The following is a 26,468-nucleotide window of genomic DNA, read 5'->3' as shown; positions in this document are numbered from 1 at the left end:
CTGAAGACTACCTTATATATTACTTTTATAACATGTTATATATCTCTGCTATATTTTTACAAAGAAAATAGATAGCAAAGTAAAATATTTGACAAACTTTAGACGCTCAAACACATCAAGTACCCCTCTTATCTGACTCTGATGACATATCCAGGTAAAATGAGACAGCTGGGAAAGTAAAATTGGATAATCATATTTGTTTTTTTAAATGTTAAATATTTTATATCAGTTCAGTCATTAATTCATGAAACCATAATGTAACCCAACTATTCATTACAAAAAATCCTCCAACTTCTCTGCCATGCTTTCCCTTTCTTTCATTGCCTGTTTCCTTGTTGCTATATTATCTGAAATGGATGTGTGCGTGTAACAATGATGGCTATTCTAGATTATTTTTGGCTGACATGGACTCACTGCATCTTTTTGTAATATATTTTAAGTGACAAAAATGCTACAAATGTCTGTAATATGACAGGGTGACCCACAATATCTTAACTTTTGTCTCCTGGAAGCCTAAAAACATGCTGGTTTCACTTCAGAAAAAAAAGATGCAATTTACTTGAATGTGTACTTGAAGTCAGAACAGTAAATAAAATAAAACATCCTACAACCATTTTTGTTGTTAATACCTTCACGTGATAGCTGCAGCACTCTTAGGAGAGAAAATCAGCATGCCACGCCTTACCTTGCAAATTCTGAACAGTGATTTTTTAAATCTTTGCTCAGCTCATATTAGTTATCTCAGACCCATTAATATGATTGTTTTATGTAAATTACATTTGTATTAACAATGTAATAGCATGTTTGGTGGCTGTCAGACAATATTTGAAGATGATAAGATGTCCCAATTTATTTGATGTTCTAAATTACCTGACTACTTCCTACCTACTTCCATGGTACTGGAAAATGGTCTTAAAATGGCAAAAAAAACAACCACTTGTAATATGAATTTAAAAAATGTCTTAATGTCTGCCCCCAAGACCAGAAATTATACAATAAAAACCTTGTGGGACTTCAACATTTCAGCTTTATCAGTCATAATACAACACTTTACAAAAACGTTTTCTTTTGCTACCGATTTGCAACATCAAGTCCTACTTCATTTGAGTCCTACTGCAAGGCAACAAAAAATCACATAATAAAATGGTCACAATAAAGATATTTTTCAAATCAATAGTGTGTTAGATTAACATTACATTTGAAGAAATGCATGGAGATCAAATTCCAAATCGGGACTGAGTGATTGCACATAAAGCAGAACAAGAAACATTAGTAGGAATTACGTCCATTCCACATGTTTGTCTTTGCAAAATATTCCCGTCGGAATTAAGTGAATAGCTGTGTCTTACACAGGATGCTCGTTATTTTGGTTGTAAAGTTACAGCGTTGTTGATTTGCATCACATGACAGAAGGAGATGTACGTAGTGCATGGTTTGACAATGATGCTGGATTTGAATGGCGGTAAACTTTACTGTTAAACAGTGAAGAAATGATGAAATGACTGATGTGAAGAGATCAGGATGCCTCAGTCCTCGGTGAACATCATCCTCACCAGATCGGCTTTGAAGCATTCCTCCTCCACCAACTTCTGTGGCTGAAACACAATAACAGAAGGTGGCTTTTAACATTTATGTATTATAGGCAATTGTTCTGGACTAGACCACTACATTAATACGTTACATTACATTGATATTTGACAATTATGCAACACTTGATAAGAAATTGTATGTAAACTGGATTTTATCTGTTATTATTCTATGAATTTATCTGTAAAGCATTTATTGTAAAACTGATCTTAGTCTAATCCCTGTCAACAAATAGTCGAGCAAATTATTCTTACTGTGCCGTATCGCAGCAGAGTGGGGACTCCACTCAACTTCAGCGTCTTCTTGAACGCATTACTTGAATCCTTCCAACTGAAGCATGAAAAAGAAATTATTAGGCAGCGGATATCATTACAGCATTTGAAAGAGCAGCCTTCAGTTTTCTGACACCAAACTGCATTAGCAAAAACATTTTTGGATGGAGTTAATTAATAGGTACATGAAATAACACAGCATGGCATTTAAATTGTGCAAAAACCATCCTTTGTCTTTTACAGACAGTGATCCATCATATATGTTGAGTAGCATTATGGCCTTATCAAATCCATTGTTTGCATGTAGATGGTCAACGTGGGATACAGATAATGGCTGTAAATATTACAACATTAAAGTCTTTGAAAAGATAATGAAGTTACTGTAAAAGAGATACTTCTGTCTTTACTATTAACAGCTATATGTTCTTTCTCTTGGCAACCATTCCTTTGGCTTTTACTAAGTATTTTAAGATTCAAGAACTTATTGTCATTATGAAAGCATAATGAAAGTGCAGCTGTGTCATCCTCAAATGGTGCAAGAAAGAAAAAACTTCACACATCTTTACATATAGAATAAGGCACAAATGTAAGCGATAATAAATAGTCAACAATAAAAATTAACCAATATAAGTACAAAATATAAGTAAGTATAAAAATATATATATCTTAAAAAATACAACTATCGAGTGTGTGTGTGTGTGTACTGATTATTTATCTCAGTCATTGTGTTGGGACAAGACTTTCTGGCTGCTATGTAGTATTTAAAGCTGTGCTCACTCTAACTGGCTCTATGGTTTGTTGGTTGCCTAAAATGTAAATGCAAAACGAGATCCAACTTTATATTGTAATTCTGAAACTATTTAAATATATTAAGTTTAAATGTAAATGTATTTACAACTTTAAATGTATTAACAACAGAAAATGTATTGATTTCACATAATATGTATAATAATCCATCAAGTACACATACTTGTAAATGTATATTGGCACAAATATAATAAATTACTTGCATTTCCATTTCATACTGTTTCTAAATCACGTTAAATCAAATCAATTTGAGTTTTTGGCTTTTTGTCAAACTATAAATTAACAATTTTAAAGACAAAATGTTGAGCTCTAGTTACATGTGATTGACATTATCATCATACCAGATGACTGAAAGACATGCACAGCAGATAAATCAATAATTCAAATGTTAGTTGCAGCCCTAATATGGTGTGCTCTCTTGTTTTGCGACAGCACAGTTTGCCATAAAATAAAGCAGAGGGAAATACTGACTAGGCCCTTTCTCCAACTTGACAGTAGATGAAAACAGAGCCCTCAGGAAGATGACTCATCTGTCCTCTGACAATTGGCTCCGCTAAAAGGGAAGAAGAGTAACTGTTTAATATGACTGAATGACAATGCACCAAATATGAAACAAATAAAGACCCATGAAAAGCAAAACACTTCTCTACTATCATCTTACTGCCAGAGCAATGAAAAGTTTGTAACATACGGTCACATGACCATACATTTTAATCAAGTCCATTGGCTATATTATACACAGTAATTCATGGTTGTAAATATCTGATGTTACCTGTCACACAGTCTGGACACCAGCTCTTTCCTGAGGCGTCTTTATCCCCAGAGAAATAAGCAAAAATATCCTTTCCTTTCCTCTCAGACACAGCCTGACAGAATTCATCATAACCGCGCACATTTACTTCTTCGTAATGAGCCATCGTTTAGACCAAGTGTTAAAATGCACTACCTCAAACTATTAGACTACAAGGCACTAACAAGTGATATCAGAAATACTGCTCCTCTGCACAGTGGACCTGGTAGAAATACTCAAAATGTGACACTACCACTTCCGGTCTGTGCAAAGGTTCTTAAAGTGAACGCGTACCTGAAACTGCTTATTAAGAATTTTTAACTTCTCCTTTCTCAGAAAAAATGTCAATGTATATGAATTACCCTGTCACACAGTATTCATTCATTGAATTCAAACTTTGATAACATCATACAGAACGGGTTTTTGTTAATGTTTAACATATACATAGAAAACGCGGTTGTTCTGATTTTTGATGTCTTTGACGATCCGTACTTGGTGAAAACTACTTCCGTCTAGCGGCGTTCTGTTGTTGTCATGGCGGCGATTCAAATGTTTGCCAAGCTTCGACTAAAAATTAAATCGTTAACCATGTGCTGTACTTTAATTAACAGTCTTTTGGCCACGCTACGTGCGTAACTAATTAATAATTTCGATACGAACAGAAAAAGTCGTTGCAGGCCATGGTCGAATGGATTATGTCGGGATTAACTTGATGTTTGCAAACTTCAATTCAAAAGCGCAGTTAGCTTGCTAATGCTAACTCGATATTATATGCGCTATGCATCAATAATTGTTTGCTATTGTGACTGAATTTGGCGGTTGTTGTTCCTCTAATGTCTGCCCACACATCCGTGGTACAGCAAAGTCAAGGGAAAGACTGGGTTGCTTTAGATTCAACTCGAAACGTCCACAGCGATTTAACTACAGGGATGTCCCACACCAAGGTAAACAACAATGGAAGAAGTATCTTAAACCCGCTATATTCACCTGTGCTACAGGGTCTACAGACATGCTAGCTAGCTTATGATACCTGTGCGCATGTACACTCAGTTGCCAGTTTATTTAGTATAGCTAGCTAAAGCCAATTCAGCCTGATAGATTAACGTTAGTCTTGCAATAAAACCCTAATATAACCTTCATTAAACAGTTCTAGAGAGATGTTGATTTTAGTTAACATTTTATGGTCATTTAGGGAACTGTGGTTTGGGGTGTTTCTAATATTTTTGTCCATCTAGATTACTGACGATAAACTAGATACTAATACGAATAATAGTAAACATATTTTTTTTTATATAGTACCTTTCAAAACATATTTACAAAGTGCCTCACAATAAAAACACATCACATTGTGATAATTAAATTATTTAAGAGACAAACACGATGTACATAGTAAAAACAGGGTAAGACGAGTTCAAATGTCATAAAACAAGTAAAATCGCAGAAAAACTATTCTACAAAGGTGTTGTTTTTTTAAAAAGTGATTTAAAAGATGAGACAAAGTTTGCAGCTTTGATCTCCTCGGGTAGATCATTCAAAGTCTAGGAGCTCTGACTGCAAAGGATCTATCACCTTTGTGAATCAATCTGGACCTGAGAACAATAAGGAGTGACACATTAGTCTGAAGAGGTCGAAAGGGGTCAGTTGAGGTGTTTCGGGCATCTGATCAGGATGCCTCCTCGGTGCCTCCTGCTGGAGGTGTTTTGGGCACATCCCGCTGGTAGGAGGCCCAGGGGCAGACCCAGAACACGCTGGAGGGATTATGTATCTAATCTGGCCTGGGAACACTTTGGGGTCCCCCAGGAGGAGCTGGAAAGTGATGCTGGGGAGAGGGATGTTTGGGGCACTTTGCTTGGCCTGCTGGCCAGATGAAAATGGATGGACGGATGGACATTAGTCTGTTTTTTCCACCATTTTAGCTCATTTTTAGTAACTCTTGTACTTTTCGTACTCCTATTGTTACTCTGTTAGGCACTGGTTTTGCTTTTGCTCCTTGAGCACACTTTTATCTTGTATATTTGTATGTTTTGCCACATATTTAATACTATATTGCTCTAAAACTGGGCCCAGTGAGTGACCCTGACCTGGGAACCCACTGGTTGGCTGGTTGTTCCTGGTTGTGAATCGTTAAATTGTGATTACTGTACTTAGTGGTTACTGTAATTTGAAGCATTCTTTGGCACAAGAATTTCCTTTGGGATAAAGTCAGTTCTATTGAACTGAATTGAATTGAATTTTAGGATTTCAGGGTGCAAGAAGGGACGTAGGGCATTTTCAAATCAGATACAGGTCTCTCTGGGCTTTGGAAGTACTCAATAATACCTTAAAATCTATTCTAAAAGCAACAGGTATTTAGTGTAAGGAAGCCAGGTTTGGTGAAATGTGGTCATGTTTCCTAGCTCAAGTCAAAATGATGAACTGAAAGCAGAAGAGAATTTTTTTCTATTGATGTCAGAGAGCAAGGAATTACTGTAGTCTACAGTTTCCAGATTTTTGGTGGAAAGATATGGTCCGATCTTTGAAACGATTCTGAGATGATGAAAGCAGGATTGCCCCATTGATTTGACATTTTTGTTTAAGATTAGGTTTCGATCAAAAATGATACCAAGATTTCTGCTATGCTGGGTTATTGAATGAGACATTGAACGTCTCAGTATGGAGTTCAGCAGAACCAAATGGTGCAGCCCCCAAAATGTCCATAATGTTCATTTAGCACCTTTTAAAAAAAACATTTTAAACAAAACACTTAATGAAGATAGAATTTGTTGTGGGGCTGTTGTTTTAGATTGCACTGGATTTAACTAAATGTACCAAACAACTTTGCAACTGGGTTCAGATGAAGTGATTGAAGTGAAATCTGTAAGTTGAGATATTGGACAAAACAAACAAAATTTGACTTTGATACCACAATGGCTGTTTATATAACACAAAAGACTGCTTAAGACTGATTGATATCTTACACACCACAGCTATTGTTCAATGAAGCCGTCCCTGCAAGTACCAGCAACCGTGCCACTTATGTACGCCCGCCAGCCCCCATTGTGATAGAGAGGCTGCTGCCACTGCCAGAGGAGAATGAGAAAGTGGACAGCACCAGAAGCTCCATCAGCTTCACCACTCTCTCTGAGGAGAGACTGCGGGCTGCAGTTCAGCTGGCCAAGCGAGATCTGAGACGAAGACGACTTGAGTCACTGACAAAATCCCCTGCCAAACCCTCTCAAGAGGCCTCCCTCCTGGAAACAAGTGATGTAGAGCTGCTTCAGGTACCCGATGCAGATTAATGGTGCAAGTTTTATAACTAATGGTTCACTGGTTTATGTCTGAGTCAAGGAATGACTTCTGCTTTATTCAGTAAAATAAGTATTTTTCTCTCTCTATAGGAGCTTGCAGCCTCTCCAAATAAGACCAAGGTAAAGACCTCCAGTCCAAAAGTAAAAGCAACCCAACCTGGAGCCAAAAGGTCGGTGCACACACCCCAGAAGCGTCCTATTTCTCCCATGCCTCGGATTGGCCAGTCACCCCCAACCAGAGATCCTGGCGTAAAGCAGTCTGAAGGAGGTAAACAGGCTCCCTTAAGCCAGGAGATCTGCAAGCTGCAAAATGAGCTGGAGGTGTATATTAAGAAAGTAGAAGAGCTAGCCAACAGAGGTAACCCACAAAAACAGCGTGTTACTTTATGTTCATGTCTTACAATACATCACAATCAGTACACTTTTAGTACAGTTATAAATTCCATGTGTAATCATGAACAATAATAAAGAATGGGATTTAAACAACAGGAGAGAAAATAGAGGAGCCACTGGATCCTGAAAAGCAAAACAGGTTGGAGATGCGCCGAGAGAAGCAGGCAGCCCGGTCAGCACGTGTCATCTATGTTCTCCAACAACAGGTATTTAAATCTCAACCACATAAACCATGTCTGACTTTGTAATTTGCTTTTCATCTATGAACACTGCTCTCCTAAATTGTTATTTAATAGGTGAAAGAGATACAAGAGGATATAGAGAAACTAAAAAGCCAGAAAATGTGGGACACCAAAAAGGTATGTCTGCAGCATTGTCACATTGCTTAGTGCTATGCTATGCTTTCTATAACAGGCCTTAAACACAAGACATTGCTGTCATTTTCAGTTACTGGCACATGACACCACATTCAATAATTCTTTCAGTTAGTATGCTGAATGGAGTTTTCTTTAAGTGTTGCCAGCTATGCAAAATTATTAAGTTATCTGTTGTATTTGATGGTAAACTGATTTCATTTCTGTTCTTCCTCCAGTCCATGGCAATAAACAGGCTTGCAGCTGCCCACCGTGGAACTCTGAGGGCCTTACAGGTTGTTATCCACCAGCTTTCAGATCTATCTCATGGCAAGGTACCCCCATATTACAAAGAGCTGGGCCAGCTTATTCGCCAGCTCTCTTTGTGCTCAGCCAAGGTTGAAGTAGAACAGGGTTCAGCTGTGCCTGAGACGGCTCTCAACATCCTGCAGAAACTAGAGGTAAGGAACATAAAGTAATAATCAGAAAGTGTTTAGACGGTAATATGGTTAGTATCGTATGTAGGGCTCTTTTTATAGTTCCCCAGTTTCAAGTGTCTGCCATTGTTTGTAGGTTACAGACTAATGGCTGTAGTTGACCAGCTTTTAAAAATAAGATGACTTTATTTATGTCTAAGTTAACCTTTCTAGTTACTCTCTGTCCTCCAGAAGATGAGATTATGTATAGGAAGGTGTGCAGTTCCTACGGCATTAACCTGGTGTTGATATAAACACACAAATTAAAGCTGAGTCAGCGCTCGTGGTCATTCATGTCATTTCATCCTTATACTTTATGACTGCACATGGCTCTTGGTTTATAGTTAATCTTATCCAAATGATTGTCTTTGTTATGTTATGTAGTGTTTACATATGCATCTTGTTTAGTTGAGGGATTGTTTAGTTTATTTTTGTTTTTGTGAGTAAAAAAATCTCAAGATTTTAAGGTCTCGTCACTGTGTTCCTTTTAGACTTTGGATTCTGCCCTCAGTAAACAAGAGCTGCTCAAAAAGATGCAGGCCCCAGCATGTCCTCCACACAGGAGGTCTCCTCATCGCAGCATGTCACCTATTAGTGCACCCAAGGGTCCTGGCACCTCAACTGTTCGAGGGCCTTCCAAACCGGGAAACCCCAAAAGAGGTGCGCGTGGTGGTGAGTGTTTCTTTTGTCTGGATTAAAACACCTTTACTTCTCTTTAGTAAGACATTTGTAAATGTATAACTTCATGAGTAATTTTATACTTTTCCTTGTACTATAAGCAACAATATTCATCAAAACAGTTTCACACCTCATGAATCTCATATAAATGCAGTATTTTCCTTCATACTTTCCTGCTAAAGGCAATGGCCTGCCTGCTGCCCAAGCATTTGAAAATTGCACGGAGAGTAAATTGTATGTAAGCCTTTTGACAAAGGACAAACCGTCTCTGGAGTATCTGGAAGACACCTAAGGGCTTTTGTGCAGTTGTGTTTGGGCCTCCCACTGTGCCTAAATGGCTGCACCAGGCTGAAAATTGATAAGGAGCCATGAAGAAGTGATAGGGAAACAGGAACTGAAGTGCAGAACTCTGCCCCGCGGTCTCCCGCTGCTTAGTCTTATGAGCAGTTAACGCCTGCTGGCTCCTATTTGGCTGAGAGGCATCCTGTGGAAGAGATGACACAAACACCTACAATGAGCTTAGGGACCCAAGTGGTTGTCAAGAGTGTTAGCTAATTGTGTAATTGGAGGTGATGTGTCGCATCATGCCTTAGCCCCCAGGTTTCACACTCATGTTAAATAGTCCTGAAGAGCCAGAGCTATTCCTTAATTTCTGTGTACATAGGATTAATTAATTTAAGATAAAAAAGTCACATGTTTCATTATTTTATTTGTGTCAGCAGGTAAGAGAACGGCTTCACAGAGGCCCAAAACTACTTTTCACCAGCTCATGAACCGAAAAGAGGTGCTCAGGGCTGGCCTGGAGAGCCTCGCCCAGAGGGAAAGAGAACTGCAGGGACGACTTCAGGCAAACACCAACTGCAGAGAAGGAGGGGTTCAACGCCCTGAGAGAAGGAAGGCAAACATTATAATGAAGGTGCTTATACAATACTTAATAACATATGTTGTAACACGCAGAAAATGCTTCATTCATTTGGGGCTACAAAATGAAGCCAACGCAGAAGTGCCAAAAACTGCAGGTCCTTGGATGCGAGTCAGTCCCTGTCGCTCCCCATGTTAAATTGTTCAACTTTACAACAGAAATTAACATGTTTACATCTTGGTACATAAAATGATTTTGGACTTTATAGCTAATTTCCCCCCTCATGACGACTGTACAAGGGATAATTTTTTTATGTAACTCACTCGTTTTAATTTTATTAAGGTTTAAAATTATACATATTTAAGGGCGGGGCTGCTTGGGTGAGAGGTTATCTGTGAGGCGTCTACAGTCTACACATCAGATCCACCCCTCACTCATCCACAGCTCCACCCTCTTATCCAAATATGATCACTTCTGGCTCCAAAAAACCAAGATGGTGACAGCCAAAATGCCGAAGTAGCAGCCCACAAACCAATGGGTGACGTCACGGTAGCTACGTCCATTTTTTTTCTACGGACTATGTAAAAGGGGTACAAGGGTGTCGCAGAGGTCACGAAGATTTAAACATTGTGATGAACACGTAAACGATATAAACATATATTTTATATTTTTTGCTGTAGCGTAACCAGAGACCAGCAGGTTTCCAGCAGCCCACAGTCTCCTCTCAGCTCAGAGTGAACCAGCTCCCCCAGAAAGAGCCCTCTGTGCCCTGGATACCTACATCTCCTCACTCTCCTCCTCCACAGCGGTGAGCCTTTTATCTGTCTGTACAGCCGATGACACATTCAGTTTTTAAAACTCAAAGCCTATTATTGCTCACCAGTGTTTTGACTCACAGTGCACACTGGATGATTGAAGCCATTACATAACAAAGGTTACACTGTTTTGTACTGTAAAGTCGGACGCTTTAATGTCAAGGCAACAGTTTTCATACAGTGTGAATCACCTGCTCATTAATCATTAATGCACGAATGAATAAACGTGCTCTTGACATTAACATTTAAAAATATAAGGGGAAAACAATGCCAGGAGAGACCTGTCTAATAAGCAGTTCTTTTTTCATCCAGATGGTGGACGTGAGCAGGCACCATTGGAAAAATAGCATAATTACCTGCTGGACTAATAGCTTGCATTCACTGTGTGATTATAGTCTTTGCCAAATTTGTAGCCCCACAATAATAATGTTAAAACACAGCACAAAAAAAACATAACATCAGCCGTAGCACACTCATAATTCAGCTATCCTTTTTACCAAGTTTACAGCATGTCCGTTCTCTTAGGAATGGTAGCTATCTTAAAAAATGTGACATGGAAAATGTGTGTATGGGAGGCCAATATAAATCTGTTGCAGGTTGTTTGTGTAAATTGTCTTCTCTTTAACTTTCAGTGATTCTTTTTCTCCATATTCCTCCTACTCAATTCCCACACCATCTTTTTTGACCCATCTTAGTACAGTGTATATACGTCTGTGCCAGTGTTTGCTTTCATCTGTCCGCTATTATCTTAACAGATCCCCTCAAAGGAGAAGACCAGAGCCTCGATGTCTTTTCTCTCCCGTGAAGCCGTCGCCCAGCCCTCCAAGGCAGACGGTGGCCGGTGGTTTGGTAGCACAGTCGGGGTTGAGCTCAGAAAGGAAGAAACAAGCTCAGAATGAAGCATTAAGGTGAATCTCCTATGACTTACAGTATATCCAGATTTGAATCTCCTCTGTTTATCAGATAAGATAATATTTTCTTTATACTTTACATAGGCATACTTATATTAGTCTGTCTGTTCAAGCAAGAGGAAAAAGAAAAATGAATGGACTCTTAATGAGTCGTCCTTCTGTAGTCAGTGAGTTATTTCTAACCTATGTGTCAGACCCCACTTGTAGAGAGCCACAGGCAATACTCTGGTTCTAATTCAACGTTAATTCTTCCCAATAAATTAATCTAGGTGGCTGCTGGATTGAGGCCATTTCTCTTTGTGAATGATTAATAGTTGGCCTGTTTTCGGCGGTTATAAGCACCACATTGATTGAGTGTTCCACATATGTCTCTGTTTAATCAAATCTTAATTACTACAATTGTGCTTTCCAATTAATCAGGGGCTGGCATCAGCCTGATTTTAGAGATGGGGATTATAAGGTATTTATGTGAAATGTTTAATTGATCTTGCGTTTTGTTTCATTTGATGATTACTGGCTTGGTGCAGGAACGCCTGGCTGGATAAGACGACGATGCAGAGGCTGAAAGAGCTCAACCAGCTGAGTAAAGAAGAGACTGAACGCATTAAGACATTAAGGTACAGAAGAAATACTTGCCGTAATGTTGCATCTGTTGTCAGATATTGATCCAGACAACAAAAGCAGATACTTTGTTGATCACATCTGTACCCATATTGCAACATAAGAAATTCATAAGAAAACTCCACAGTGCCTCTTTGATATGGACAGGATCATAGTAATATTGGCACAAGAGGGGTAGAGCTTTATCAGTCACCGTACAATACACAGTACACTGTTTATAATAATAATGATATATGCTTAGACGTGTTCTATATCCTGCATAAACATTTGTCTGTTAGATTACTTAATAAGAAACATTTCCCACCAGTAATGCCACTTAAAAAAACACATAAATCGAGACAGTAATCCAAATATTAACCTGCCACACAGAGCTCAATGTACCAGGCCTCATTATTAAATAAACAGTAACATTGGGAATTACAGGATGGAAATAATTACCTGCAAACAAAAGAACAGAAAATAATGCAGGTCAGAATTGCAGCAACATCCAATCAGCACTGGATGGTTTAATTCTACAAGGCCAGCGGCAAAACACAGTGTGCCGTGAGCAGTGCATGGGTGGTAGTTAACATTTGGTCCATGAAGCTTTAGTTGCATTAATGTTTGACCTTCATGCTTCTGTTTCCTCGCACACACCGACACAAGCAATAGGCCTGAACTTGGCAAGTGCGAGGGCTCCACTGATTTTTTGCATAGTGGGTATTTGGGACACTTGAATGGAAGTGCAACGTCTTCGTTCCACCTCGGCATTTCTTGCTGATGCGGTGAAATGACTGCTGTGACAAATGGGCCTATTCTAATGATGACTGTTCAACCTGCCACAACTACAATTAATCCATGAACTCAAAACAATAAACTATGCCCCAAATATTCATAAAAAAAAATACTGTAAATAACAGCAAGACACCAAACCCATCAAAACACATCAGTATAGATTGCATAATACATCTATAATGGGACTGAACTTTTTAAGGAGTAAAGAATAGTTCAATAAACTTTATGGCATGGGGCTGAATTCAGAGAGTAATCATATGTTATTGAGTGATGAGCCAGGAGTCGGTTGCTCCACCTGCTCCACAGGCGTTAAGTAATGTACAGTGGACAACTACACAAGTACAGATTATTTCTTGTATATAATGCTCATGTCACATTCGTCAGTAATCTCCTTCCAGTTAATATGCACTGAACTGACCTCAGATGGAGCCGTTGTGAGTAGTGTGTCGGGCTCTGCGAGTAAATTAATTGGCCTCCACGATAAACACACTACGGTGTTTACAAGGTTTGCCTCCATGCAGAGTGCTGATGAGTTTATAGTTTTGACCTTGTTTAATCGCAATAAATGTGAATATTTAGGCAAACACAGAGTCTGACAAATGCTGTTTTGTGTAGATTCTAATCAGGCCTGTGAATTCAGTTTAAATGTGTTTATATTAATAGAACTCCCTCTGTGACAGCTTATAGTGTGGGTGTGTTTTGGTTTACAGGTCAGAAGTTGTCTCGCCAACTCGATGGGCTGAGAGGGCTGAGCAGGAGGCCAGAGAGAGAATTCAGCCCCTTCTGGATGAAGCACAGGTAGGAAGACTTATCTTCTGCCTGGGTGGTGCCAGATTTTACCTCCATTGTAGAAGAGGGAAACAATCAATACATCTTATTTGTTAAAATAAAATTAAAAAATGAGCATGTGTTTAGCTTTGGATTTACCAAAAGTCAAATGAAATGTGACTTTTTGAGTATCCATATTGTTTTTGTCAACTAAGAGGAAGTAAATGATGCTGTCTGTGGATGGGTGGGACTGAGTTTGTTTTTGTCTGTTTACCTCAGCAGATTGGTGAGTCCAGGAACAGGGTCAGCTCCTCGCTGAGGAATCGGCTGTCTGAGCAGGCTGCAGAGAGGGTGAGCTGCACTGCTGTTGCCAATAATTCACAGGGGGAGAGGGGAAAATTGGCCTTGCTATTGAATAAAGTTTGAATTTGGTCTTATGGCCACAATTAAACAACCACAACTGAACAATTCAGCCCAATTTTATGTTTGTATCTGTTAATGGGTTTTTTTGTGAATGCTGTCCTCCACAGGCAGCAGAAAGTGCTGAGCAGCTGAGTGAGGCGCTCCTTGAAGATCTGCTGGAGGACACTGCACGGGCGGCGTGGGCGGCTGAGGCAGACAGACAGTTGGAGGGCATTGCTCAGTGTAGGCTGGAGGCCCCCACCCTGGAGAGTATGCTGCTTCGTATGGAGGAGATACAGGTGAGAGCTGCTCTGCAGAAAGGCCCACCAGCAGAAGGTCAGCATGGACCCCGAAAGGTCACCAGTGATCGGGCTGTTATTTATAGAGAGCTCTTGTGACAGCTTTGGTCTGGTGTTGTTTACCGATGGAGTCTCTATTGGCAGGTGGACTGTCTTTTTTTATTCTAAAATGCGTTTATCTGTGTGTGTGTGTGTGTGTGTGTGTCTGAGCAGAGAGATCAGGAGGAAGTGAGGAGACGGTTTGCTTCTATCACCTACTCAGACCCTCTTTACTGGGACCGACCAGGAACAGCAGGTAAAAAAACAAACAAACACACTCCTGTTTATCCTCTTTAACTGCATGTAGAGAAAGTATTGCACTGGTGTCTCCTGTAGGTGGAGACACAGCTACAATTGATGAGAGGAGGTGAATACTTGTCATTCTGAGTCTATGCTCTGCTTGTTATTCATCTGTCTTTTTGTCTGTCCCCTGCTCCACCCCATCCCTCTCGACACACACCACCGCTACCCCTCCCTCCCCTTTCTCTCTGTTGTTCCCAGGACCCCAGTGCCATGCCGCGGGCTCCGGGCCAGCCTCTCCTCAGCCAATTAGGCTCACAAGGCCAGTGCTGAGGCAGAGCTCTGCAGCTGACATTGTCCTAGAGAAACCTGTGGAGACTGGGTGGGTTACTACTTCCTTTACACATTTTTTACGCTCACAGAATTTGTACTTCTCATCTTTTGTTGATGGCTTCCCTTCCTTGCTGTTTTATTTATCTTAAAGAGGCAGTAGGGAAATTTTGGAGTCCTCCCAGAATATTAACTGGGGTGCAGTATCAGGGTTTGACCTATTTAACTTCCTTCACGATCTCTTGAGCTGAAATTAAAGGTCTGAGTCTCCTTTTAGGTAGTCTCAGCTCCAACACAATATTGATGCTTAAATGACATTATGATATAACCTTCTGTTTAAAAAAATAGACTTATTGAAATGTTGGGTTTTGATTGCTCAGAGAGTCTAAATAACTTTTTATGGACTTCTAATGAAAAATAAATGAAATTGCAGTTTAAGACTTCTCTGTGCATGTGCTATGAAATTAAAGCACTAGCAGCATCATCCACAGGAAGTCATTTGTTAATGGTTTGGTTGGCCCTCTAGAACTGTGATGAAAAGTAATGTGGTTAATGTATTTCCAACGATGGACAGTTAATGGTTTTTTTTCCACATGACGTACTGTTGCCCTGTAATCACTCTCCCACTGGGAGGCCTTACTCATCCCACAAAAACTCACTTGGTGGCTACCGCACCCAGGGCAGAGTCTATTCCTGTCTCTGGCAGGAGACTCCACAGAGAGACCCTCCACTGCCCAGGGCTTTGGCTGCAGCTGCTCCTCTGCTTAAGTTAATAAGGAACTTGGAAGGAAGAGAAAAAGGAGCGGAAGGACTAGAAATTGTTGACACAGACAAGCCAGCAGGATGCTGCTTCTAACAAATTCAAGCAGCAGCAGCATTAGCAAATTAAAGTCAGACGAACGCAGAGTGCCTCGGGTTCACTTCCCTCGATGGAAACTTTGCCCCAAGATCCACTGTGACTCATCTTAGACAGTGTCTTCGCAACACATCCATCAAGTAATAGCCCTATTTTTTGGCCAACATGGGCGTTTGGAAGTCAGTTATTTAGTGTCTAGTCTTTTTGAGGATGTGTTGTGTTTTATCATGACTTGTTCTTTCTTCAGAGGTACCAGCCTTGCAGCTTCTGAACAGGGGGACACATTTGAGAACTGCCAGCTCATTTGTTCTGAAACTCTCTGAATCCCTGTGGCATAAAACAGAGACAGACTTGCCTGCATCGCTTTTACCCTCAGTCCAAATTACAGTACCTTTTAAAAAGCATTGGCACCCTGCTAGACCTTTTCATCTTTCCTTTTTTAACACATTGGATCACAGTCCATGTAATTATCATTTTTTGACATTGATCAGTAGAAGAAGGATCTTTGATGTCAAGTGAAAACAAATCTCTGCAAATTGACCTAAATTACTTACATATACAGAACACAAGACAACATTAGTTTGTTTTTTACAAGAAGTGTCTATACATTATGTATTCTCTTTAAAGGTAATCTATTGGTTGATGTTTTTAATTGGAGCATCTGAGATTTCTTGGCTGTAGTCAGAGTAATGACTATTGGTTTCTGTCAGTGCACTGACAAACACAGTTCCTTAGTAATCATTGATGGTGACGGGCAAAATCGGCAGCATTGAGAGTGGGTAGCTTTGCTGTCTGCTGACTCACACATCATGGCATCACAGAGCTTCTTTTCCTTATTGATGGTGGTCGTTTGCTGGATTGTGCTTTTATCATTGGAAAAATAATTACCATAGATTCTAATGCGTTGTCCACATTCGTCACCTTTTCCTGCTCTAAATGAACACCCAGTCAGTTTAGTAGTTACCTGCAGGCTGCTAAGTACTTTCATACCTTACAATGTGGTACAAGCTGAAAGTTATTGTAGACAGACAAGAAGTCTTTTTCCAAAGTGCTTGCTCCCTTTAGATGTAATAAAGTTGGAAGTAGGGAGTCATTTGATGTGAGCTAGAAAGGGAAATTGTGTTTAGTAGGCACATTGTTTTATCAAGCTATCTTTGGGGGTCGAGAAGTTGCTCTGTAAACTGACCTGTGCTGCAGTATTGCAGGCTCTAAACTGACCCTGGTGACACATTTCAGAACACTTGACAGAGGAGATGAAGTAAACAAAAGGTTTTATTACAAAACCCTGCAGCCCGTTGCACCAGGAATACCGAAACAAATACACATAATAAGTTACAGCACAAACCACATGAGCAATGGGAGCCTAGTTACACATAGCATGCAGTCGGGGTGATCGGATCACAAGTGGACAGCTTTAAGTAATTTAATGACACAGTCTAGTTTGCTGCCGTGTTAACAGACATTGAACTGACCATTCGCCAAGAGGAGAACGGTTCTGGAGACCTTCAGAGCTGCATCTAACCTGTGTAACTGCAGCAACAATTTGCTTATCTGGGCGGGGACGTCAGCTGAGTAGGGAATCTTCAGTGTGGTCCAGGACCCATTAGTGTACACACTCCTGAGAGAATCTGTCTGTCGTCTGAGTGATCGATTGTCAGGATGCATTGAGAATGCATTGGGTGCATTCACACTGGTACTTAAAGCTGCCCACTTGTGATGCGGTCACCCAGGACTCATGTTTATCCCAGACATGAACAGGTCTTTAGAGCCAACCTCACCTAAACTTGTTGCAGTCTGCATGTTGAATTCAGCTTTTGTTGATGTTGTCAGAATGTGTTGGTCTTTAACAGGAAGTAATAGGTTCTGAGTCTCACAGTGATCCTTAAGATAACTGTGAAACAACATTTGACTGTTGTTGTGTTTTTTTCCATTTGCAGCCTGAGGAAATGAGCTGCATTAATGTCCAAGAAAACAAGCTCGATTTAATGATACAGCCTAAGCTTGATGCCAAAGTCAACACACTGACCTCATTAACGGAAGTAACTCTCCAGATAATGAAAACTCTTATTGTGGCAAACACTTAAGTCCCAGTAGGTGTTTGAAACTGCAGCCAGCTTCAGGTCAGTCTAGATATTTGCAAACCTGCCAACAGTTCAGATAATTAATACTTTGGCGCAGTAATCAGCATAAAGTATTCTGAGCAGAATCGAGAATTATTGATGATCTGATATAATTCTCCTTTCATGTTGCTGTTAAAGTAAAAGAGCAGCTTAAAGGAGCACATGCATGGAGCCATTATTGTAGCAAAAGTATTTACAAATGTGTGTAACTGCATCCCAATACATGTGTGCAGAATCAGATTTTAGATTTGTTAAAAGAATCTCTAAAATGGGCACAGAGATTTGTGAATGTGTACTGGAATCTGCAGATGTGTGTAAAGAATCTGCGTGTGCATAATCAGATTTGTAAATGTGTGAAAAAATCTTCAAATCTGTATTCAGATTTGCATCAGTTCCTGTGGAGGGGAATAGCCTGAAAATGCAGTTTGTTTTTGTGTTGGTGTGGGATTGCGTAAATCCTCTGTCGGTGTTGACTCTTCCAGTGTTCAGTGTGGCAGAATGGTGAGGTTTAATTTTGGGGCTTTGGAACGGCAAACTGTGTGAAGAGCACATCGTGTGTTGTCTCAGCTCTGATTGACTGTTTATAACTCACATTTCTCAGCACAGAGGGACACATCAGTCGCTGCCGTCAGCAGGAAAACAGTCATGCGTGCAACATCATACCACACACGCATTTAAACTCACCGAGGAAAAAAACTGTGACAGTAGACATTCTTTTGAGGCTTTGGTTGGATTGTTTGATGCTGGAAGACTGTTATCGGTTATTGCTTTCTGATTTGTGCTGTTATAAAGGCGTGCAGGACTGATGAGGGAATGCATTTAATTAAATGGAATTACTCTTAGCTGATTTGGGGAAAGATGGGGGAACTCAGATGTTGATATTTGGTTATATTTAGGTTGTGACATTGGGTGACCCAAATTCAATGTCAGGACACCGTCTCGCACCAACATCAATTTGAGGCAGAATACTAATGACAGATGATGTTGATATTTTGTTAGTTTCAAGTTGTGTTGTTAAGTAACCAAAATCCTTCTTCCAAATGTGTCATGCCAACGTCATCTTGATGTAGAGTGACAACATTTAGTCGTAAGGTCTTGAGAACAAAACCCACTGTCTGCCAATGTCAATGTCCACACAACGGGAAATTCTGACATCGTTAGACGCTTAAAATATTGTCAACCAGATTTTCATTCAAGCCAAAATTTAACCTTCCGTCTTACATTAGAGTCCAATGTCTTTCTGATGTTATCTTGACATCCGGTTCCAGCTGGGCAAGCGGATTTCATTTTATTGTTTATGACAGGATGTTCTTTCGGTCTCTGCTGAGACGAGTGTTTACTTATAAGTCATGACTTACAACAGTAGGGCTTGTTGAGAGTTGAGAGTTAACTTCACCATTTTGTGGGAAGGTAGTTGTTTACATTACATAAATATTTCAACACTTCCATCGTCTATCATGAGACATAACACTGGCACTGTCCTCCTAAAGAGTATTTCCCAAACAGCATCTATTCTTCTTTACCCCGGCTGTCTCTGTGCTTGTGTGAGGGCTATCAAGCGACCTCAGGGACAATAGAGTGAGAGATTTCATCTTTGGAAACATCAGCAGAGCGGCAGATAAGATTTATGTATCCATGGTGAAGAACCCAGACACAAACCCCGACTTTCCTCCCTCCTCTCGGCTAATGTTGACTGACCAACTGCAGCTGCATCAGCAGGTCAAACAAATCAATGAAAAGATGAAAGCCCCACTCAGCAATATTCTGAACCTTTCATGTATTTTTTTTATCTGCTCTCTCACTCCACCGGCCCTTTGTTTACAGCCGCAGTTGTCCTCTCAGGCAAGATATTTCAAACAAGCGGAAAGCTGTGTTGCACAGTAAATGGCTTCTTGGTAGCTTTGCCTCCGCTTCCAATTGTGACCTTACATTCACTGCAGTCCCACCTGATTTGAGTCAAATACAAGAGATTGTTTCTGGATCTGAAAGATTTCTCAGTAGTGCATTACTGAATAAGCAAGAAAATATACACTCTATACAGATTTCCTCCACACTATTCATCTTCCACCTGTTTCCTTCCTGCTGTTGTCAAAAGCTCACCAGGGCGTCTGTGAATCTGGCTTGAATCGCCTTGTACTCTCTCTGAGTCACATTCGTCTTTGTCCAACTCTGCTTCAGCACAGCCTGTGTCCCTTTTGATGTATCGCATATGGCACTGTCCTTTGCCAGGTCCCCTGTTTCCCAGGCAATACATGGCTGAGGCTTTTTTTTTTTTAAACTGGACTTAAAAGTCCCTTTAGGTGATCTTGCTAATAGCTAAAGATGTTTATCTGTTTTGGTTTCGCGCGGGCCAAGTTGTAGGTAGGTAGGTGGGTGGATGTGATGGCAAGAGCATGTTTTTTTGTCGATTCAGCCATCTAATTTGTGCTCCCCTGTCAAACACAGTCCACACAGAAACACACACAACCTCTCAGCACTCTTATTTAGCTTTATAGGACAGAATAAAGAGAAAAGGTACCATTAACACTTTCATAGTCATAACATTAGCTAGTCATTTTTGATTGCTAAGGTCAGAGGCATTATGTTTTAGAGTTGTCCATCTGCCCCACTCTCGTGAACGAGATATCGCAAGAACACCTTGAGGGGATGTTTTCAAATTCTTCTTCACAACAACCAATTGTACTCAAAGATAAACTAGATTTTAGTCGTCAAAGGTCAAGGTCACTGTGACCTCATCTGTCTTATTTTCATGAACACGATGTCTCAAGAACAGCCTGAGGAAACGTTCTCCAATTTGGCTCAAATTTCCACTTGGTACTCAAGGATGAACTTATTAGAATTTGGTGCACAAAGGTCAAGGTCACTGTGACCTCTGAACACATTTTGGCCATAACTCAAGAATTCATACGTTCATTATGACAAAATTTGTACACAATGTCTAATAGGATAAAATGATGACGTGAAGACATTTTATATCTAAAAGGTCAAAGGTCAACTTCTCTGTGACATCATCATATTTTGCAATAACCTGTTTCTGGCCATTATTCAACACCATGACTCAGGAACAGAAGGAGAGCCATTTGGTCGGATTGGTGACACTAATCTTGGGTGTCCACCTTGAAACTGTGCTGATTGTATAGATCTTCTGTGCTGTCGGGTCGAACATGTGTGTGAAGCATCCATGTTTTAGAATTTGTAGCTTTTTTGTATCCAAATTTGAAGCTTTGTCAACTGTCATGGCCACATACGAGTCTGGAAAGACATGGATGGTAACTGCAACTCGACTGGCTCGTGGAGGCAAACAACTGCATGTGACACTGCAGTGATAATTATTGTTACATCCCCTTTTCATAGATATGTATTCAAGGTTGATCTTGTAGATTTGTCTGAATGGTGTTTGTTAACAGGAATAGCAGGCTGATTCATGTGTTTTTTTTATATGGTACAAAAAGCGTGGGTGCTGTTCTGACTCTATAAATAGGAAGTGAATTTACAGGGCACTGTATTGTTGCTTTCGGCACGTTGGTCCTGAGATGCCCATCAGACAGTAAATCGACCCATTTCAGACTGGAAGCAGAGCTGACTGTGCTGACACTTTGATATTTATGGCCACCCCGCAGTTTGCGGCCCCCACAGTCACAACAGAAACAGGTTCAGCTGAGGCCGGGGAGCACAATAGAGAGGCACTTTGCTTTGGGAACTGCTGCAACACTAAATATAGCACCGAGAGCGCCGTCGCAACAGCCAGGCTGATTTGTCCAAGCAGAGAGGATTATAAAGCCAGACCATGGCAATGCCCAGCTGAGCCCCTACTCACTCTGAGCAAGGAGCTGACGGGAGAGCTGGCCTGCGCACTGACACCTCTCCTAAATTCATCATTCTCAGCCTTATAACAGCAAGTGTTTCTGGTCAATCACAGCGCCGCCTATTCTGACACCCTTGTCAATAAATGAGTTCGCCTCCTCTCCACAGCCCTCAGAAGCCCTTCACCCAGCTCATACGGTGAGAATGCTCAAGGTAATAAAAAGGTGTCAAGGAAAATCCACCTGTATGCCTTGCCTCATGAGCATCCTCTTGTGTTTCCTCAGACACAGCATCCTCTCTGAGAACAGCCTGACAGAGGAGGCATCCCAAGATGAAGCGCAGCCCAGACACAGCACCGTGTTCCCAGGCCCAGTGGAGAGGAGCAAGGGGACTGTTATCTCTGTACCAGGCAGCATGCTGAGAAACATCCGGCGGTACTGCGAAGACTACGAGGCCTACCTGCGTGTTGTGGCTCATGAGGCTGTCGGCAGCTTCAACCCCTGGGCCATCGCAGACGGGTAAAATACTAACAGTGAAGGTTTCTAGATCCCCCTCTGGGTGTCAGAATCTGTGGTTAAACTGTCTATAACTAATTCAGTAATCTTTTTGTGTCTTTGAGGTTTTATACAAATATCTCTACTACATTTTAGCAGTATCACATGCTCAATTTTTGTCACCAGAGCCACATAGGAACAAGATTTGTCCTTCCTGCTCTCTGTTTTGTCCCTGGACATGTTTGACAGACGCAATGTGGACTCTGAAGGGCTCGCTCTGAAAGAATCATGCACTTTATGGTTTGCATAGTGTGTCCCTGGTGTTCGCTGTTGTTCTTCGCTCCCACTCACACATTTGCATACTTAACAGAATTTTTAAGCTGCTGCAATGCAGAGTGCAGAAGACTGCGTCTGATCTTTGCAGATGTACTGAGTCCATGTTGTGTTTGATATATCAGCTCTAAACTTCTACAAGATACTTTTTTTTTTTATCTTTTTTTCCCCTCTGTGTCACAGAGATGTGTGGTCTTGTGTACAGCACAGTAAGTTGTTTTTTTCCCCCCCATAAATTCAGAGCTGAAAAACTGTTGCCCAGTCCCACCCGTGGGATCCGGCTGCTTGTGCCAGTGGCTCGTTACCATTCCCACATCAATGGACCCAAGTTTTCAAGAGATGGAGCTGTGCTTTTCTGAATTTGGAGTTAAAATAAGGATATTGTGTTGGGAGAAGCCATCCAATTACCTCAATGTTTCTCAAAAGAGAACACATCCATATAGACATCTACACCCCCTGCTATTCTGACACAGTGCAGAAACCTGTCTGCATGATGAGATGGTAATGAGCCGCCTAGTGGCGCCTAACACCCCTCTCCTCCCCCCTTTCACTCTGTCTGCTAACACACTGATTGCAAAATAGCAAAACTTTAGCAAAGACAAAACACAGGAAACACGCATATGTCAAGCTACTGAAAGCTTCGTCTGAATTCTTAAATACATTTTCATATTGTTGGACCGATGATTATTGAAATACATTGCAAGACAGTTTCATTTTTTTCATCCATTAATGTGAGTCTTGTTCTGTACAATTACTAGTGCATATTAACTTAGGGCTCATTTTCATTTGTGGTGGGATTTCATCGTATTTGGATTGGTTAACATACAGAATATAAAGAGTCATTCAGTAAGGCGAGCATGTCTTTTAGCATTTTAGTGTTAGAAATATCTCCTAATGGCTGCTCCCATCCAATTTTCAGTCTGTATTCAGTGTTGAGAGCAAAGTATTCATGCATTGACTCTTCAAAGGTACAGGTAGATCAACAACACACAATTACTCTGATTGTTTTGTTGCACTGACAATCTAATGATTTGACGTATTTGGGGCGCTGTAAGGGAGATACAAGAGTGTACACCACTTGCACTTATCCCTGTGTGTGTGCGCGTGTGTGTGATGACCCAGATAATGATCAAAACACTGGAATCTAGCCTGGTGCTGCACCAGTCTTTTGAGTTATTTTCCTTCATTTTATGTCTTTCAAGGCGAGGAGTTTTTTCATGTCCAGCTGTGAATGTTAATAGACACACTGGTTAGGGAAAAAACCTGCTTTGATCACACCTGCTGCATTTTGGAAGATAATGAAACGAGGCTGATGTTTTACATTTTCTTTGAAATCTTAGGACGTCAGCTTACTCGCCCCTTTTTTAAGTGATGTACATATATTATTTTGTCTAAGTCCCTTGACTTTTACTCAGAAATCTTAAAAGGTCTACTCTCAAATTTATGGCAGGAACAATAAAGAATATTTGGGAATAATTTAACTACATTCTTTTGACCTCTATGAAACCCTTACAGTGGTCACATGAATTTCATTGACCTATCATTTTCATTTATTGTGATGCAGAATGTGAGTTGTCAGATGTTAGATTCTGACTTTTCTATCAGATTAAAGTTTACTGATGACTTTCTAACTTTCAAAAGAGACTGACTCTCATGTCTTTGCAACTTGGTTTTAAGGATATTAATGTCCGTTCTCTCTCGTCCCACAGCCTGGCAGATGATTTGCTGTCAGAGGCCCTGGCTGACGTGGCAGCAGAGTTTCAGGATGTTGTGGAGGAGTACGCCGAGGCCGTCTTCACCTCAGAGTTTCTTCAGCCAGTCCAGTCGCCTCCTGCTTCAGCTGCAGCTTTGGTCAGCCAATAGGGTGTTACAGCATCATGGACAGTTCCCTCTAAATATTGTGTATTTATTTTAGCAGAAAATCTGCATCTACAGACTTTAAGCACAAAGCATGGGTTTCATTTTGGAATGAAACTCTTACACGTCTGTACTCATGTTGTTTATTTACAAAGATCTATATTTAATTGGGATTGCAGATATTTTTTTTTATATTTTAATGGAGCTGCAGCAGATGAGATTGTTGAATTGCACAGGGAGCATTAGTCACATTACTCTTTACGGTCCATCTGTATCTGTGATTGAATTCTGCTGGGAAAGTTAGTTTAGTTTAGATAAGCTTGGAGAGACCATTACGACATTACAGAGGATTATAAGATTACCACCCTCCCTTTGCACTTGGTTTAAATCTCCCTGAGGATTACTCACACTTTCTATTCTCTCGTTGGAATATGGAAATAAATTAATTGCATACGGTCTCAACCAAAATAACATTGGAAGCTCAGGGCATCATGTGTTTAATCTATTGTGACTTGATTTCCTCTTTTGCATATAATGTGTAAATAAAGGGTCTAAATGCAGCAAAGGCTTTATTTCCCCTCACTGGTGAATGTGTTATCTCAAGAGGTTATGACCACTGTGTTTCTTCCCCCACAGAGCACAACAAAGTGCACATAGTGTTGCTACCGACCAACTTGAATCTTGAATAATAATGGTAAAAAGTGTCAATTCTGAATGCAAAATAAACAAGACAGACTTGGCAGACCGAGAAAATGTCTGAATCCCTTGAGAGCAACATGAAAGCTGTGCAGACAGAGCAGAGGGGACACATCCAGATGTTGCATTGGCCTGTGGGGACCAGCCTTGACAGGGGACATACAGTGACTGAATGAATTAGCTCACATTGAATCAACTGCCTCTATTTTCTCCCAGGCTGTCTTCTGTGTGGGCGTCTGAATACGTGCAGGCTTTCACAGGCTCGAGCTCGGTTTCTTCATTTCGATCCAGGACAAATGGAGATGGCTCAAAGCGAGGGGAGTGTTGCTGTCTTTACACTGACGTGCAGAACTGAGGTTGTTCTGACATTGGCGAATGGGAAATGTTAAGCACATGAAATGATTCTGTTCATTTTCAAGAGCTCATTTCAAATTATTTTTCACGGTTATGGTTCGGAAATTTCAAACGTTTCTGCCGGGGAGACATTTAAAAGATAATATATTTTCATTTCTGCTGCCTCAGCGGGCACCGCTTAGCATTCCACTGTGAGACTGAGTTGTCAGCAAGCCAGATAATCAGCCTCCTACTTTATTTACTTTTACATATCTTTATGTACAGCGAACATCTGTCACATAAGTATGAACATTCATAAACAGATGTTACTGCACATAGCTCACAGTTAGCCCTGGTTTGCATATTATTATAATTTCAAATGGTCAGAGAGGTTTGACCTTGCCGTTGGCCAGCACTGACTCATCATCAGAGCTAATTTCAGAGTTGGTGAGGACACAGTTGGCTGCAATATATTCATGATGCATTGAGAAGGGGCACTGTGCCGTGCAGGTAGATCAAGGCTGCTTTGTGACATCTGGGTCGCTTATGCAACATTCTCAGCTGATGCTAGATGGATATGAAATCTTATTACTCATCTTTGCTGTTCTCTGTTTTGCCTTCACTGAGCAAATTGTGGCATTGTTTGCATTTTACTCTGTGAAAGTTCCTTTCACTCAAATTATTGCGAGGCCTCATCAACAGTCTCAGATCTCATGAAACACCTGCTACTGCTGGGCAGCTTTTGGCTGTTTGCATCATTACTTCAGTCACAGCTTTACTTTTGGGGGATAATTAGCATTCCCAGATCCAGCAGCCAGTTATGACACAAGCAACAACGCAGAGTCCCTGCAGATAGCCAGCTGAAATCACACCGATGAGTTGTGAGACTGAAAAGATTATCTGTCACTTTTGAAGCAGATGTGAGTCTGAAGCAGAGTGGATACAATAGAGTTATGTAGAGTTTTTTTTTTATTATTTTTATCCTACAGTGTAAGATACAGTGGAGAATAGACTCTGACACGGAGAATAACACACATCAGCAGGAGGAGCAGAAGCAGAAGCGTGACCTTTTTTTCCCACGAGCACATCACTCATCAACTTGTTCAACTTTCTGCTTTTCAGCAATCATTACAGTGAACAGTGGGCTCATAAACCAAAGCCAACTTCTGTCTACTCAAGTAAAGCTTTGTTGTTTTTCTAATGGTTAGTGATTGATGCACAATGATCAGCCATGCACTGCTTAATCATCATATCTAAAAGAAACTAAAAAG

The 26,468-nt window shown here is 40.6% G+C and overlaps 2 protein-coding genes across 5 annotated transcripts; one reads left to right on the top strand and one right to left on the bottom strand.

Annotated features, from left to right (window-relative positions):
* Positions 1-1,004: 1,004 nt before the first annotated feature.
* Positions 1,005-3,717, bottom strand: txndc17 (thioredoxin domain containing 17). Its single transcript, XM_050065098.1, has 4 exons — positions 3,439-3,717; positions 3,138-3,219; positions 1,842-1,917; positions 1,005-1,595 (listed from the first exon to the last, which is right to left on the bottom strand). Exons 1-4 carry the CDS (start codon positions 3,581-3,583, stop codon positions 1,527-1,529), a joined length of 372 nt encoding a protein of 123 aa, XP_049921055.1. The 5' UTR covers positions 3,584-3,717; the 3' UTR covers positions 1,005-1,526.
* Positions 3,718-3,966: 249 nt separating this feature from the next.
* On the top strand, positions 3,967-26,468 carry kiaa0753 (KIAA0753 ortholog). Of its 4 annotated transcripts, none has more exons than XM_050074325.1 (18): positions 3,967-4,400; positions 6,423-6,716; positions 6,834-7,101; positions 7,233-7,342; positions 7,433-7,495; positions 7,729-7,950; positions 8,457-8,625; positions 9,366-9,559; positions 10,186-10,313; positions 11,076-11,228; positions 11,759-11,848; positions 13,337-13,424; positions 13,674-13,745; positions 13,925-14,095; positions 14,309-14,390; positions 14,636-14,756; positions 21,769-22,002; positions 24,021-26,468. In XM_050074325.1, the coding sequence occupies exons 1-18, from the start codon at positions 4,290-4,292 to the stop codon at positions 24,172-24,174; spliced, it is 2,724 nt and encodes a 907-aa protein (XP_049930282.1). In that variant the 5' UTR covers positions 3,967-4,289; the 3' UTR covers positions 24,175-26,468. The 4 variants fall into 4 exon arrangements, with proteins under 4 accessions (XP_049930282.1, XP_049930273.1, XP_049930265.1 ...); XM_050074316.1 differs by having other exon boundaries at positions 8,457-8,637; positions 9,363-9,559; positions 13,677-13,745; XM_050074308.1 differs by having other exon boundaries at positions 8,457-8,637; positions 24,021-26,467.

The sequence above is a fragment of the Epinephelus moara genome, chromosome 2 (genome assembly GCF_006386435.1).
Source record: "Epinephelus moara isolate mb chromosome 2, YSFRI_EMoa_1.0, whole genome shotgun sequence".
In the NCBI taxonomy this organism is placed as follows: domain Eukaryota; kingdom Metazoa; phylum Chordata; class Actinopteri; order Perciformes; family Serranidae; genus Epinephelus; species Epinephelus moara.
The sequence above is the reverse complement of the archived record's forward strand: the minus strand, read 5'-3'. Positions and strand labels throughout refer to the sequence as shown.